Source organism: Kryptolebias marmoratus, linkage group LG21, assembly GCF_001649575.2.
Source record: "Kryptolebias marmoratus isolate JLee-2015 linkage group LG21, ASM164957v2, whole genome shotgun sequence".
In the NCBI taxonomy this organism is placed as follows: domain Eukaryota; kingdom Metazoa; phylum Chordata; class Actinopteri; order Cyprinodontiformes; family Rivulidae; genus Kryptolebias; species Kryptolebias marmoratus.
The window spans coordinates 10021502-10038956 of record NC_051450.1 but is presented as its reverse complement, the minus strand read 5'-3'; the positions used below and the strand labels follow the sequence as shown (position 1 = coordinate 10038956).

At 35.5% G+C, this 17455-nt stretch overlaps 1 protein-coding gene across 2 annotated transcripts in view; it reads right to left on the bottom strand.

Moving 5' to 3' along the window:
* Window positions 1–12825: 12825 nt before the first annotated feature.
* The window catches only part of LOC108234726 (cadherin-18), a 130554-nt gene continuing 125924 nt past the window's right edge, over window positions 12826–17455 (bottom strand). For both annotated transcript variants that reach the window (XM_017414127.3, XM_017414126.3), the window contains exon 12: window positions 12826–13638. In XM_017414127.3, the coding sequence (XP_017269616.1) occupies window positions 13133–13638 (506 nt within the window). In that variant the 3' untranslated portion in view covers window positions 12826–13132. The remainder of the gene's footprint in view (window positions 13639–17455) is intronic.

Sequence of the window (17455 nt, the reverse complement as noted above, 5' to 3'; positions counted from 1 at the left end):
CTTCTAATGAAGTAATCAGACCAGGGAAGATGTTTATCCAGACCAGCAATCATGCAGCTTCACTGAAACGAAAAACAGCACAGTAGATTACGTTAAACAACCTGCCTCAATCAACAACCATTCAGCAGGTTTTTACCATTGTACGTCATCTGATTCTTTTATTTTTTTCATGTAAGCTATCTCAAAGTTGCATGTTTTTAGACATCATGAGTGAGATAGCAACTTGATCAGTTGTGTAGTTTGTATTTTTTATCTCTATGGTGTCATAACACATTTTTTAGTAAAAATAAAAATATCTAAGATCCTGTCCACATGGAAATGTACTCATTTCATTTTTGCTGTTAAAAATTGGTACCATAGTCTGCATAATATGTGGTCTAGGTCTAGGGGATCAGGGTGGTAACATAAATAGTGTCCAGAGGGAAAGTTAAATGTAAAATAATTTATTTATAAGAAAAGGTTCCAAAAACAAGATATATACTTCAACTGAACCAACAATCAACTTGGACTAACAAAAATTACTGGTAAACTAAAATGAGTAAGGTAAAACCCCAACAACAATATAACATAACTCTAACTCAAAACAATCAGATGTAAAAAGCTGTCAAACTAGAGCAATGAGTCCAGGAGCCTTTTATAGGGTGCAGGTGGACCTCATCGTCATCTAATTGGCTTGTCACCTCCTGCTGGTCCAATCGGGTTGCGCTGCAGCTTCCAGGCAGTCAATCAGTGGGATGTGCTCCCACAGCTGAATCGGTATAAAGAAAAAAAACAAAAAAAAACCAAAGAGACTACACAGCCTCTACAGGCCAAGGGCCTTAACAATATGGTATAATTATATATTCTGTCTATGGTTCTAATCTTTATGCACATGTTCCACACCTTGTTTCTTGTTTTTGGTGTATTTTCTTGGCAGTGTTCAAGCACCGCATAAAGACTTGGCATAGTTGCTACAGACTTTGGGTTATTTTTTACGTGTTTCTGTGTGAATGAAAACATTTATAGAAACAGTGTCTTGTTTCTGTGGATATTTTTAGAAACAACAAATACAAAAACTGTTTCCATGTGGACAAGACCCAAGGCTTTTTTTTATGATTGAAGCAATTTAGGAAACGAGACTTAAAGTGTATCTGTACAACTGCATGTGTACATTGTCAGAAATAAAGTGGAGTGAAATTATTATTCAGGGAAATTTCTGTGTGTGTAGGGAGAAAATATCACACCACAACAATGCAATTGTATGGTATAAAATGTAAAAGGTTGTTGTCAGTACTGAGTGCTTATATAAATTGAATACTTGTTTCTTTTGTCCTTTATTTGCATCTTTCTTTCAAATATTCCTATCTCCTAGGGCAGACAGTGGGAGGGATAATAAAAAGGGTTGTGCAGCAGATTATTGTGTGTTTACGTCTTCTCAAGCATCATAATAAATCAGTCTCCCTTGTAGATTTGTCTAGTCTGCTGGGAGTTGGCTGTGCTATGAGAAAGCCATTCTTCAGGCTCCACAAATTAGCTTTTGAGTAAGTGGGGCATAGTTTTAACGCTGCTGTGTGATTTCAATATGACATCGGCACACGTGAACTCCAAATGCCTCCTAAGAGCTTTGGATTCAGAGTCAAGGGACAAACAATGTTGCTTGCAATATAAACTCTTGATTAACAACAACAACAAAACTTGCACGAACATTCGGGCATGTAATACTAGTATCAGTCGTTGCAGATTTTGTTCTTTCTCTTTTTTTTTTGCTACTTTCTTGGTCACCTTAGTAACATATTAACTTAAAATACTGTTAAAACAACATCTTTGTCTTATATTGATTGTATTTTGTCAGTAAACCTACTTGGTTATATTTAAAAATAAAAAAAACAACAACATAGGTCATTTGAAACACGAATCATAATGAATCACTCTTTTGTCAAATTGTCAAAATTAGGGCTTACAATCTTGTCATGTTAATGGCTTCCATAACTGACATTGTACTTTATAGCATCCTTTCCATCAGTGTGTTCTTTGCTTTGTTATTTCTGTTTACATTTCCTTTCATTCTCCTAAAACTTCTGCTAATTTTGGTGAGACCAAGCAAACATTTAGCTTAATTTAAAATCTTTTAAGGTAATCCGAAAAAAAAAATAAATCCAAACACTACAAGAGACATGGACAGCAGCAGCAGAAGTACATCCCCTCAAGGCTAGGCTCAGCATGGCTTTTTATTTGCAGATCAAGAATAATACTGAATAATCTGATGAGCTACGTAAATATGCATAATCATAAAACTGCAAAAAGGAACGAACACTAGGCATTTCCATTCACCATAACATGTTGTTTTACTCAGCAGGTTTTCACAGATCACTCTGTATATCTGTTACTCCACCAGCTCTACAAATAATATCACCACAGTGCAAACATTGCTTAGGGGGGTCCTGCTACCCACAGGAATTCTTCATGCTTTTTCATATTTAAACAGCTATGAATTCTGTTTTTTTATTAGATGCTGTCAGTCTGTAAGTGGGTGTTGCATGAAGGTAAAATCAAAGATAAAATTGTGAGCTGAGCCTCAGGTCCATTCTACTAAAGGTAATGCAGAAGTTAACCCTAACTGAGCCTACTAAAGTACACAAAATAGACTTTTTACCACCCAAAATTAGTTATAATTCCTTGCAGTCAATGGTGCAGCGGCTCCTTTTTATGTTTTATGCTATACATTTTACAACCGAAACATAGAAACTTTCTAAATCAGTGATTTTTGACTTGAGGCATAGATTCTATGATCAGTAAAGGTGACTATAAAGTTACAGTTCGTAACATCCAAGTCAATTTATGGCCAGAAAGAATACACACTTTTAATCATATATTTATAAGAGCAATAATAGTATATAAAACATAAATAAATAAAAATAAGTAAGGTGGTTCTTTCAAATGGCATAAGTATTTTCTTTCTTTTCTTTATTTATCATCCCTCCCATGTTGTCTCTCCAGAGTCATTGAGACCTACTAGATTTGTCCATGTGCAGTTCAGTGTCGCCTTCTTTTACAATGTAAAGCATTTTTTGATTATGTTTTTATTACATTGATCTGTTTAACTTAGCTGGTTTTACATTATCCTCTAATAACTTTAGGGTTTATTTGTTTCTCATGTTTGTCTATCAGACAACCCAAAATTTACTGTAAAAGATTTGCCATCCCAGAGACATCTCAATAAAGATCTTCAGCTATTTCAAACATAACCAGTTTTAACTGCAAGGCGAAGGGACTTGGTTTGGTCATGTTAGCAGCAATTAGCTAGTAGGACAATAATGGTGCATTCCATTATTATTTCCAATTATTTCCCATTCAGTTCTAAGTCAGGAAAATCAACTAAACATTAGAAAGTCAGCGATTCCTGAACTTCTCTGATCTGAAAATCCAATACAGCTGACACAGTAGCATGTGAAATTTGGTGATACCTACAGAGATAAACATTTGTTTTGCTTCTTTCAGTATATATCTTAGTTCTCCAGTTGTTCAAATGCTTTTAGTAAACATGTTGGTAAAATGTTTAAATGCAGAGAAATCCATTTCTATCAGCTTGTATTGCTAATGATAGTTTGCCTGGTAATTAGCAAATCCTACTGTTTTTGTTTTTTGTCGTTGTTTGTTTTGGGTTTTTTTCTCTGGTTTTTTTTTGGCTTGCAACTGGAACACAGTTGTATTAGGCCAGGCATGATGACATTCTCAGATCAAACTTCCAACTTTGAGGTAATTGGGATCCAATAAAAAACTACAAAAAAAATACTTTTGACATTGCTTTTTGACAAGTTTTTACACATTATAAATACCTCAATAACTCATAAATTACTGCATTTAACAGTACAGAAATCATGCTGTTATGTACTTTTTTTTCCAGATCCTCAACAAAGATTTTTTTCTACTAAAGATGTATCACTTGTCAGGATCTGTTTTACTTTGCATCTGCTAATAAAAGTGAAATCCTGTAGTAGCCCTCTTTCAAAAGCATCAGTTTGAGAAATCCTAACAGATTTGTCTTATGTAGGAAAATCAAAGAGTTTTATATCTTCTGTCCCTCATTCAGCTGAATGTCAGACGCACTCATCAACGTCTCCCCAAAGACCTCATTATCCTCTTAATTTCCAATTATTTCAAAGACAAATGAGTACACCTGGCATCCCATCCAACCTCCATCAGTGATGAACAGAGAAGACTGAGCCATCCTTGCCTCCCTCACCGGAGATAAATGGAATGTTGATCAAAACCTTTTTTCTTTTTTCTCTCCCCCTACTTTTAATTCCAACTCAGCTGTAATTCAGGTAGGATTTCCTTCACTTACCTGTGTTTTTTTCTTTTCTTTCATGTTCACAAAGACTGTGTCATGCTGCTAATTTGCAGAAATGGTGGTGTTGTGGTGCAGATTAATTTAGTGAAAAACAAAAACAGGGTCTCCTAGGTGTTTTCTAACATGTGCAGTACAGGTGTCATGTGGTTCAACAGTATGAGGCCATTGTACCCTGTTCAGCTTTGACATGGGACATAATTTATTATTAGCTACCTACCCTCCAACAAAATGAAACACAAAATGTTTGAGTAAAGCAAAGGCAGGTTGTACAAAGTTATTATTCAAGATGAGAAATAGCTGTGATTTCAGTGTTGAGCTTAGTCACACCCCTCGTTTTGACCTACATTTTACCAAGTGGATTTATTACATAATTTATGTACCAAACACTCCCTCTGTTCTGTTATGAATAGTTGAGAAGATTTTTGTTTGTTAAAATTATGTTTTTTTTTTATTTATAATTTAATAGCAGATGAAATGTGTGCTTACAAAAAAATGCCTTTGGAACAACATTAAAGGGAAAGCTGAATGTATATATATGATAAAAATCGAGACAATCAGTCAGCATAGCTTAACAATTATTATCTTAACTGCACAACAGACAATGTGTGTGCAATCTTAAAAGCAGGTAGTGTTTCCTTTTTTTTGTGTGGCTGGTTGATTTTATAAATGGTGAGAAAAACTTGTAGGGCAGACATCATATGTACAAGTCCTACATAAGCAATCTTAGTTACTCTAAGGCCAAATATGTGTAAAACTAAGTTTGAATTTCTACAAAACTTTCACTTTTCATCCAAATTAAGCTAGATTTTAGCCCAAATGACTATTGAAAATGCAAATCTGTTTAAAAGCCTTTTCAACCCAAACTTCTGTTGAAAAGGTACTTGCTGGGATCCTTTAACAAAGAGCTGGAAAAGCTGTGTTTTAGTATTGCTTTTTTTTTTTTTTTTTTTTTTTTTTTTTTAATTAAATGAGGATCAAATTTGCATGAATGTAAGGATGTAACAGTGAACATAAATCCTGATTCTGTATACAGATCTTGGTTCTGGGGCCTTGATTCAGTATTAGGTAAGTACAACTGGAAAAAAAAAATGTCAACTGTATTTTTTTCACTTTTTTTAAACAGTCAATAACTCTCTCAGAAGCAGAGACAAATAAACAGACCATCCTTGCTTAGAGGGTGGGGCTCTATAGTAGTAGACCATACAGCCAGTAAGGGTTTGTCAACTGGTAAGTTTACTATAAAATTTATTAAAATTGTATTGTGCTGACTTATTCATATATTTTAAACTGTAAACAGTGTCCTGCAGGCCGCATTTTAAATAATAAGTTTGATAATCTCCAAAACTGAAGGTATCCCTCTGGTTTATTTCAAATAATTTGTGACAATAAATAACTAAATAAAATCCCCCCCCAAAAAACACAGAATGCCAAGCATTCACACCTATCTTTTTCTTTTCATGCTCAGGTGGTTCCTATTAAAAGCCTGTGGCAAATTTTCCAGTGTATATTAGTCGCCAAGGGCAACAGCAAATTAAGACTACTTTAGCTTTCCATACAGAATAACGACTTTCTTCAAGTTCCATACATTCACGTTTTGTGAGTGCTTTTGTACGCTTCACTGCTGCTACAAACCAATCGGAACCCAAACCTTTTCCTCACAGCTTATTTAAAACCAACAAATGCATCTTCAAGCTCCTGTGTTTTTGTATAAAATAGACTTTGGCTGTAGAGTTCCTTCCGACTCCTTGTGGCAGTTAGCAAAAATATATATTTTTTTTAAGTTTGTGCCCTCTTCTCGATTAGAGTGGGGAGTGACTACTTGTGGCTAACATATTGTTTGTCTGCTTGCATGCACCTGCCTCTGACATCAGTGACAGTTCTGTATGATTACATGTATTGCTACACTCCTTCTATGTACTTTTAATTGTTCTGTTATAACATGTGTGTATGTTTTTTTTTCTGTGTGTGAAGTGTTGGCTCAATGTACCCATGATTAAAAAAAAGTTTAATCATGGGTATTGCTAAACTGGAATATAATTTGATTTAATACTTTCTGTTCAAAGACAATGCTTTACATCAGAAAGATATCATTTACACTGTCACATTCTTTAACCACACAACATGTTTGAATTTAAAAGTATGTGTGAAGCTGAGATGTGTATTCGTGGGTATCACATATGTTGAAATGTGTTAAATTAAGCTTGTGAACACTGATCAGATCTCAGTTCCATTATACCGAGCTGACAGTGCACCGACCTACATTAAACCCATGAGCAGCCAAAGATACCGGGTTAAAGTCACCTCATTTTAATTCAGCGTGGTAACCCACAGTGTACCTACTGAGCACCAGGAATAAATTAGTCATTTCATGTGCGTGGTACATGTGGCTTTTTTCACACTTCATCATTTATACTGTTGTTACTTCCAGCTGTCAAAACAGTTGGGAGTACCAGAGCACCTAGAATGCTTAATGCTTGTAGCACACCCACAATATTTCCCTTTTTTTGTTTATTTTCTTCCTTTATGGGGCTCTTGACAGTAGGAAGGTATTAGTACTTTATTTGTGAAGAACTGTACAAATTAGTTGCGGATGTGCCCAAATATGCAGTTGCATCTTTCAGAAAACATAAAACTCAATGATTAACTTTAACCTTGGGTTTTTACTATTACCAGAGTATTATAGAGCAGGTGACAGAGTGCACCTAGTTAGAAGAAAGACACACAAAAAAGGAAAAAAAAAAAACAACTCAAAAGGAGCTATTTTCAAACTTCTTCTATGGCAACACATACACATACACACAGAAACACTACTGCTGGATCCTAGAAGATATTTCTTCCTTTTTTGCAGATTAATTAATGTGTTTACATTTCATCTGATGATTTCTAGATTCATCTTACTAACTTATGTGGTGACACATCCGCATTAGGGGGCTTTAACGTGCTTGAAACCCTCATGTAGGAGGTAAGAATCAAGTATGAGGCAGTTTTATTAATTCACAAGTGGCACAGCATTTGCTGCTCGTTCCAAGGAGAATTGCAGCTGAATTCTCCTGTGGCCTATTACACCTTGTGGTTGAAAGTTGTGTGAAAGATTCTCAAGTACAAGCGTGTCTGTAAACTATGGAGCCTGCTGAGATCCTAAGGACGACTAAGGACCATTACCTTGTAAAGCTTTATTGCTGAACATCTTTGAGAATCAATAGAAGGGATCAGATCCCAACCACTTGGGGAGATCTGACTTCTGATCTAAGATTGGAATTTTGAAGGTAGTACTTCACAAAAACACACAAGTGTTTCGAGGTATAAAGCAGGTAAGAACCATTGTGTTTAAAAAAAAAGATGTTTGGTTAAGGGATAGTAACTACAAGCAGTTAAAAACAAACATTTGAGCACACACTGGATTTGTTAAAGCTCAACATTTAGGGCATCAAATTGTGGGGTTGGAGCCCCGTCATCCGGGGGGAACTTGGAGTAGAGCTGCTGCTTCTTTGCATTAAAAAGAGTCAGTTGAAGTGGTTTGAGCAGCTGATTAGGATGCTTCCTTGACACCTAATCTTGGAGGTTTTTCAGGCATCTCCCACTGGGAAAAGATCTTGGGGCAAACCCAGAACTCATTGGAGGGATTATGTATCCTCTCTGGCCTGGGAATGCCTTGAAAACCCCCAGGAGGAGCTGACGAGGGTTGCTGGGGAGAGGGAGTTCTGGGTTTCCCTCCTGGACCTGTTGCCTCCACGACCCGACCATGGATAAAAGGTAGAAGATGGATGGAAATTCTTGGGTTTGGTAACACCATCAATACTTCTGAAATGAACAAAACCATGTTATTTGGCATCAGCTTAATGCCACGCAACCACAAATGCAAAAGTGATCTTTGTGCAACGTAATGCTTTTTAACTTTGGTTGCAAAGTTACAGTCAAAAAGGAAAAAAAGAATATAAAATAAAAACAATACAGCTGAGATGAGTTGATTCAAGTTAAATTATGTAAAAAGCAAAGTTAGAGACTTACTTTATAACTAGAAGAGCTCAGAGAGCACAAACATTCGCCAAGGCCATAGGTCATTAAAATGTTGTAGTATCCAAATTGTATCAGATTTTTTTTTTTTTTCCAAGGGGGAGTGTTTAGAATTCATAACCAAATGAAACACACACACACGCACACACACACAAACAGAAATGTTTGTGAGCAGTATTCTCTCATTTGTTTTCAATTAAATAATCAAAAGACCGGCAGCAAATCAAGAAACAGACGTAAATCAAGAAACATACTTGGCTTTGTCAGATGGAGCACAAGCACTAATGACATTTGAATATTTGATTTTGGAAGTAAAAAATGTAAAGTAGAACATGTGGCATTTGAGGTTATTCTTGAGTGATGTATTTTTTCTCAATTAGAAGTGGGATTTTGAAAAAAAAAAACAAAAAAGGTTCTAAACAATTTGAATGACTACAGTTTGGAGAAACAAGGTTTTACTCTGACAGGACAAACAAGCTAATGGCTAGTCTGAACATGTCTAAGAATAAAGTGGAATGCTACCTCTTTAAAACAATGGTACATAATAGGCCTGTCAGTAAATTGTCAAAGTAATCAAACTCTAAAGCATGAATTCTCTCACACAGCAGTCCTGAATACATGTGTCTACAGTTGCAGGAGAGACAAGGTTTTCAGAAAGGGTTCACCTGTGATCTTATAATCAGTAGGGATCATTCTTGACACATGATGTGTCCAGCTGTGCAGTTTGACATTTTTACGTTACATGGTTGCAGAGTTAGACATGGACTAGGTTTTCACAAAGGGGCCACCTCTGACCTTGACTTTTGACCCTTTGAGCTTGAAATCAATAGGGATCATCCTTGATTCATGAGGTGTCCACTGTGTAGTTTGACATTTCTATTTCAAGGGGTTATCAATTTAGAGCTTGGACACAAAATTGTCCAGTCAGAAAATCAGAGAATTATATTGTTATTTGCAAACATAACAGCAGCAATGGCATAGAGTTGTACCCACGGGGGCGGTTTCATTAGCAGGATCATATTTCTGCCAGAAGTATCATGTAATCCCAAATCTATGTTGATGTAAAGATTTAAATAACAGCATTTCCAAGAACTGTAATAAAATTTTGAAGATTGGAGTTGTTTTAGGATGTCAAAATCCACTTTGAATTTGGGTCCACTCAGACAACCCATGGTTTTGCTCATCAATACAGCACAATTCATTAAAATTCTGTAGGTAGCTCACCACACCATACTATTTAAAACGTAGAAATATTACATATATATTGATCAGATTTGCATGATTGCTATAGTTTATTACCACCATATGTATAGCCTTCAATTATCATTTTGTACTGATTCCATTGGTTTTGCTGGGGAAAGGGGTACTTAAGAAAGGACCACTTTAGGTTAGGTGCAAAATAGTAAAATCAACTACATTCTAAAAACAAAATACTGGTTTTACTTTCATGATGTGGGTTTGCTTTAGTCACGATGTAAAGAAAACACTAGACTTAAGCTATAGCAGTCTTTACACCACTCCCTGCATAAGTTTTCACAGCTATATAGGTCAGCTGTCTCAGTGATGTTGCTAATCTAAATACCGGCTCTGTTAGTCCTTCACTGTTTATTCACTCATTTCAGTGAAATATATGCATCACAGCAAAACAAAATACTTTGCAAACAAATGCTATTTTGCTAATCCTTTGCCTTATTTCCTTCAAAGCATTTAAGGCATGAAAAACCACATTATTCAGAATGCACTGTAATATTTTCAAAGTTTAAATTCAAAGACATGTGTTTTCTATATGGTTTCTAAACAACATTTAAAAAGGAAAAGAATGATTTGACACTGATGAGCTCTTTTGCTTCTTTATGTTGAAATTTCGACACTCAGAAAGTTTCTTTTTTTTCCCTTTATCAAACAGACTCCTGCTGCTTAAACTTTAAAGAAAATCAGCTTTAATGATCACACGTTTGAATTTAAAAGGATTTTTTTTTTTTGGCACTTTGATCTTTTATTTCACCTTTACCTATGCAGAAATTTATATTTATATTATGTTATTTATATTATTTATATTATGTAAAGACTCTCTCTACTAAATATTATTCTTTGTAAAGGCTTAAAACCTTCTCAGAACCTTTTTGACGTCAGGCACTTTAAAAGAACATAGCCTTGTCTGAATTTGCCAGCCCTAATTTATTCCAACTGATTACTTAAAAAAAAATAAAATGAAAAAACATGAACACGTTAACCCCCAAATATGCAAACATGAATGCACATCCATCCTTGACCTGATATGCAACATGTAATTGAAAATGTGTTGGAATGCAAACCTGTGCTCTGTAAACAAACCCCACTGATATGGCGAGTGCTGCAATTTTGGAAGATAAGAAGGAGTTAAGAGTGAAGGAGGCAGTAAAACATCATGAGAGCCATCAGGACCAGAATTTTCCCAGATAATCCATTGTGCTTCTATTGTCAGAAGATAAAACCTGTGGAGCTATTTTTCCAACAAATATTCTCATTCGCTCCATGAGATATTACTCCTGTCTTATCTCAGAAACATATGGGTAGCGCTTTGATAGATTGTGGCCCTTTAAAAAGGAAATTCTTTAGTCAGAAAATGATGGTTTAATTCATGTAAACCTTTTTCGGTGTCTAACGCTTATCTTTCTCTTTGTATAAAAGCTCAATTTAATCATCTTTAGAAAATCATACAGTTTTTTAAATTTAATTAGTTAAGATTTTATTGTGTTTCTCAGTTAGAACTTGGGCCTGTAGGCATTATATTTGTAGGTGGTTACCTGAAGGTTAGTTTTGCTTGACATAAATTTAACATTAATGCACATCAATCACTTGGAAAATAGTTTTTATTTTTTTCATAAAGTTTATCCTTTTAACTATGTGCCGATGGATAAGGACAAGGTAAACAACAATGATGCACCACCTGGTGTCTATCTCCAGTGGTCATTGTGTGAAACTCAGGGTTGCATGTCCATCACAGGGTGTATATTAGTTTCATAAGAAATTTTAATTTAAACAATTAACCTAATTACTTTTCACGCCTCAACAAAATTGAATAAACTGAATTTAAAGGCAACGTATCTCTGTAACATGAGAGATTGGAGGTAAACGTTCCAGATAACAGGAGCCTGTTAAAATACAAAATAACCTAGAGTGAACAAATTATACTGTTTAACTTCAATGATCTGCCCAAATCTCGATACAAAAGATGGTGCCAGATGGAGAAACTGACCTAAGCATTAATTTGTCAAGTGGCTGTGATATGAGCATTTTACTAAATTTAGTGCTGAGAATGCAGGCTCACCCTGACACTCTGTCTGCTGATCTTTAAAAACTTACTCTTCTAAGTCTACCTTTCTTTCCTTTGCACATTTTAATGATGCCTTCTTTTTTGGCTTTCTGATAATGACACCAGCAGACAATGCTTGTCTAACTTTCTCAAGTCTACAGAAGTGGACATGATTAACTTTTAGCTTTTAGATGACTGGCTAATGATGACATGCAAAGATATGTACAATGTCACAACATGTATTAATGTTGCTGCAGCCTAATCTGTACATTTACTGATATAAGTTTATTTATTTATGTCAAATTTTCACAGCTTAGCTCATGTTCTCCAAGCAAACAGATTCACGTAGAACGTGCACACTCTTTCTGTGTGCACTCTTAAAGGAGCCACTGTTATAACATCAGCAAAGGTTCACTTTATTGCATCATACCAATGCATTTCCATAAAAGAGCTGGGCTGGGTTCGGATTGACTCATCATCTGGACTTGACCGGCCTCAAACAGGTTCTGGACTTTAAGAATCGTTGATTTACTATGGGTTTACTTATCAAAAGTGAAACTTGTTTTAACGTGCGTGTGACAAAAATTGAACTGTAATAATATTGCAATAAACATATTCTAGCAAAAAAACAAAAAGTAATCACTTAAATGGATTTTCTTTTCTTCCCTTCTTCTTTTTAGTTCAACAGGAAATGCAAATATGTTCAGATAAAATCCCAAAATATTATTTTTTTTTAAATGTCAATGACACTCTTTCAGGAGAGGATGTAAACAGGATGTTTACCATCTAAACCTACTACCTGTTCTAACCCTTCACATTTTGTTACGATCCTTTGCCATAAATCAGTGTAGAAATAATAGTGGATAACTTTGTAAAACAATTCATACTAAGTGAAACCATGATTTCTTGCGAATCAGTGCCTAAAAGTGTTGGCTAATTTTGATTAAATATTTAAAGGAATGGGCGTTAAATGTTACTTTCCAAGTCAATTATAGACACGGGTAAGCCTGTTATGCATTAAAACGGTAAAAAAGTGACCAGTCTGAATGGTATTTAAATTATCACAGAAAAAGATGAATTGGTGCAGGTAAGTATATGCTAATTCTGCCTCCCACTTTGTTGCTGCATGCTGTGCTCTACAGCTGTTCTTGGAGGAATAAGACAAATAAGATCTATTATTATTTTTTCCACATATCCACTCAAATGGATTTTAGGACTTTATTGAGCATTAAAAAATATACACCAAGGAAAATATTTTTCCTTTTTCCTCATATTTTCTCTTTCATCTTAAAATCTGACACTTGCAGATGAACAATCCATGACCCATTGTGACAAAATGAAAAAAAAAAAAAAGTTTTAGTTCAACAGTAAAATTTAAGAACACTGTTTCAGTGCTGTTGGTCCGTGTGTTCACGTCATTCACTGAAAATCTGAAAAAAAAGAAAGAAATGAATTTAAAACAAATTTGGTTTGAACAGAAGTGAAATCACAGACTAGGTGGTCACATCTGACTCTGCCTCTTCGTAGAGTTCTGCTAGCCTCTGGAACTCAGTTCCCCAATCATTCAGATAGTTATAATCCTGCTCTGACTGTGCGCCAAGAGAGTCCAACGGACTGATGGATCCCGTAGACGAGCCCTGTCCCTCGTAAGCATAGGTCTGGAGGGAGTCGTAGGGCGGCACGCTGGTGTCCATATCGGCCTCCACCAGTCTCTGTCTGAGGAATTCTTGCACGTCCACTTCGTCCAGCTCTACCGATGGGCTCCTGCGGATGTGGGGCAGGCTACAATGACTCCTTGCCTCTGGGCGAATGTCCCGCCTGAACTTGAGCTCTTCTGCAGCAGCTGGGTTACGGAGAGCAATGATGTCGAACGCCTCTGTGTCCTCCTCGCCACCCCCCTCGTCGTCGTAAGTCACTACGTTTTCTCTGATGTCCTCTTCAGCAATGATAAGGGGTTCTTTCTTGCTCCGCCTCAATGTGATGAACAGAACCACGATTGCTGCAAGACAGAAAAACATATATTCAGGATACGTACTGAAGGTGCTAAATAGGAAATAAAGAAGTTTTAAGGTCTTTTTGTTAGAACCAATCACACATTTAAGCACATTTTATAGCAATATTTTTAGTTTTATAGCTATCTATTGTGTTTATGTTTCCTTATTCATAGCCACTGAATAAACATTTCTAAAACATTAATGCCAATACACACAAGTCTATTTTGTGAGCCTATTTATCTAATTGTCCATTAGGATACTAAAACTTGCTGGGTGTTGAAGAGTTGTATATTCATAAAACTCATCAGCTGCACTTAGCATTAAAGCTTTGATAATAAATGAAAGCTGTTTAAATAAAAATAAATACATCACTCTCATTTGTGAAGTGAATTTACTTATTTCACAATGCAAATGGAGTGTGCATTTTTAAGAAGAACACATGGGGAATTATGTCCCAAGCAACAATTTTGAGGTTAAAAGGCTGAGCCAGCTGGAAAGTATCACAAGTGATTGTCAACTGCTGGATCCTGGGCCAAACCTGGCTTGTGAGCTCATTTTATATGGCCCACAAAGTGTTAAGGTGATAGTGTAGTCATTTTTGAAGGGAAGTTCTGTCAGATAGTTATCAGTAGTTAGTACCTTATCAGCCATGCCATCAGTTATGGGGTATAGAGTATGGAGAAATGGGCAAACATCTTCATCCAGGCTAGGCTAATGGTTAGCAAAACAAGGACCTGCTGTGTATTGTTTTTCAAACTTCTAGGAAAACTCTTTCTTAAAAAATGACTTACTAGTCTGAAAGATTGCCATATGGGCTAATTTTAAACTTTACACTTTTGCATGACACTATTTGTTCAGCTTGTCACTGTTTTCAACCAAACATTTGTGTTACTACACTAATGTATGTGTGCTGAGATTAGACTGTTTATGCCGATGGTGCTGAGGCTGCTGGATGTATCAGTTCACCAGGATTTGAGTAAATCTTTAAGCTGACTAGATGTGCTGATCAGACTGACTGATAGATTCACAGCCTATAAACAGAGTATATGGTACTCAACACACACACATTCGCATAGTAATATAAATGCTGTTTGATTAAGCCAACCAATTGGTGTCATGCAAAAGGGTAGAGGTTTATTATTGGCCCATGTTCTTTCACACTGACTTAACCAGACAATTCATTTAGATTATTATCAATTATTTGTATTCATAATAAGGAGTTAGTTGCAGCCAAACTCAAAAAAGGTAAAGGACTGCAGTGTCTTAGCCAATGAGAGCGTTTGATCGCAGTGCTTGATCAGATCAAGTAAAACACAGTTGCATTAAAATCTTACAGTTTGCAATTAACACTTATGTAAAGTCATTCACAACCAAAAATAATAAAAAAAAATGTTGAAGCCCTTTGAAAAAAATAAAAATGTGGCAAATGCCAACTAACAGATGGTCAAAATTAACAGAAACATGGGTAATTGAAAATTGGTCACTGCATCATCTGCTTAAAAAAAAATTGCTGCTTTAAAAATTTGTGGCCCTTGAGCAAATTTTGTTGATGAATTTATTTATTTTTTTTTTTTTGCCCAATCAGGAGCTTACATGATCAAATAACTATTCATACTATTAATAAAGTCATTATGTCAAGTAATAGTTTATGAGCCATGTTCAAACAAGTATACATATGGCTTTTGGTTATTAATGGGTTCACAGCAAGTTTTTAAAGCCTACATTATGAAAGAAAATTAGCATAAATGAAAAGGCACATTTTTACAGGGCTACATTTTGAAAGGGTTTATTGTGCTACATTATCAGAGATGAATGGGAATGGTCAGTCTCTTTTTGCAGAGTCATCTCTGCCTCACAATTGAACAGAAATGTGTGTTAACAGAAGAAAAAAAAACTTGACAATCTGAAGGAACATAAAGGGAATTCTTTATAAAAAAATCCTCTCTTTAAAAGGTGATATAAACAGCAGCTCACTCCTGTGTCAGAACATTCACTCAGAATGAGACATCTTATAGCTATTAAGAGGTGTGAGACAAGAAGGTGAAAGTCTTAGATAAGGATCTTATAACATCCAGCTCCTATAGCCCAAAGGAGTCTAGAATTTATTTGGCTAATCTAATAAATTGACTTAAGCAGGGCAATTTTGGTATAGATATTCTCCTGCCAAATGCATTACCATAGAGCCTTAATGGTTAGTTTAAACAGTGAAGGCCTTAATTTTCCAATTTACTTGAAGGCAGGTCAGGCGGGAAAGAATGCCTGCATCCAAACTTAATAGGTGGGCCAAGCAATGCTTATGGGTTTTGGTGGAAATTTTAGATTTGACCCAGGTACAGAAGATAAAATGACTATTTTCTGGTTCTAATAAAAGTCAGATTGACTATCATCAGCCACTTAGATACAAATCAGATGTACCCCTTCTGTTAAAATTTGCCACATTGCACAGTTAGATTTAGGTGATCCTTTAAAAAAAACAAAATAAAATAAAACTTGTTAGGAAAATGTTAAACATTGCTTAATGACAACATGCAAAAATAAATCAAAATGAACTGCATGTAAATCAGATTTTATTTTTCCCTGTATTGTGACCTGGGTTCAAATTGATTAATTAGTGATACATAAATAAATTGGACTGAACGTCATCCAACAAGGTTACATGTTTACCAATCAGCTACTTCTGCCTAATTAATGTTGTGCAGAAAGAAGAAATTGCATCTATAATTAAGGCCCTAGCATTCCTTGAAGGAATGCATATTTCCTGCTGCCTTTCAATTTAGTGTTTCATGAGATATTTTGCTATCATACAAACAGGGTTGACTCCAACAGTTTATGCTAAAGTTTTAATCAAGTCTTGCACAATCAATAGCACTTGGAGTATGTGCTGTGAATGTCTCTCAGCTACAACTATGCCAGATATCAGCACAATATCAGTAGCACTGATGGTATTAGTGCTATTTCTGTATTTTTTAAGGTTAGTTGGCCGTGGCAGCCATTTTGAATCATGTTAACCACAAAGGTTAATCTGTTGCAGATGTACATCCAGTAATTACTTTCCCAGTGCTTCATTAAAATTTGTTCAGTGGTTCATGAAAGATTTTGGTAATAGACATACACACATGCACAGACACGGGCAAAAACATTTTTATCTGCCTTTGCCAAATTTAATGTTCAAACTAAACTGTTTAAATTCGAAAAATGTAATGGTATATATGAAGTTGTATATATTATTACATCTATTTCTTTTGGCAACTGATCGAATTTCAGACCAATGATGAAGAGGCCTTCTAAAGTAAAAATATAATCTTACCTGCATGAGTCAAGCTAATAATACAGCCTCGAGACACAGCAGACAGAAGGAGATCTTATACCCTGGAGTTATGCTTCGAGCTTATATAATAAAATAAATGAACATAGACTGGAATTATACTTCTCTGGCTGGGTTTTATGTCTTTTTCTTTAGAATCTAACTTTAAAAAAATGTCCAGGATGTAGCCTGACCATACCTTAGGCAGCAATTTGACAAATGGTAATTACAAACAAATTACTCTTATACTTTTATGGCCTTTTATAGCGTTTCAGTAATGTGGTCAATAAATAAAGAACAAAAAAAAAGAAAAAAAAAACTCCAACTTTGTTTCACCTGGTGAAATTGCACTGTTGGTGTGGGGTTAGAGAGGGCAAAAAATGCAATTTCTTTGTGACAGTGCTTATCGCTTGGCTTGTTTAAAGCACCCAATTACAAAATGCAGAAATGTAAGAGTGTGTGAGGTGAACTGAGCCATCACTGAGTAGAACAAGAAAATACAAAATGATTTTGGAGGT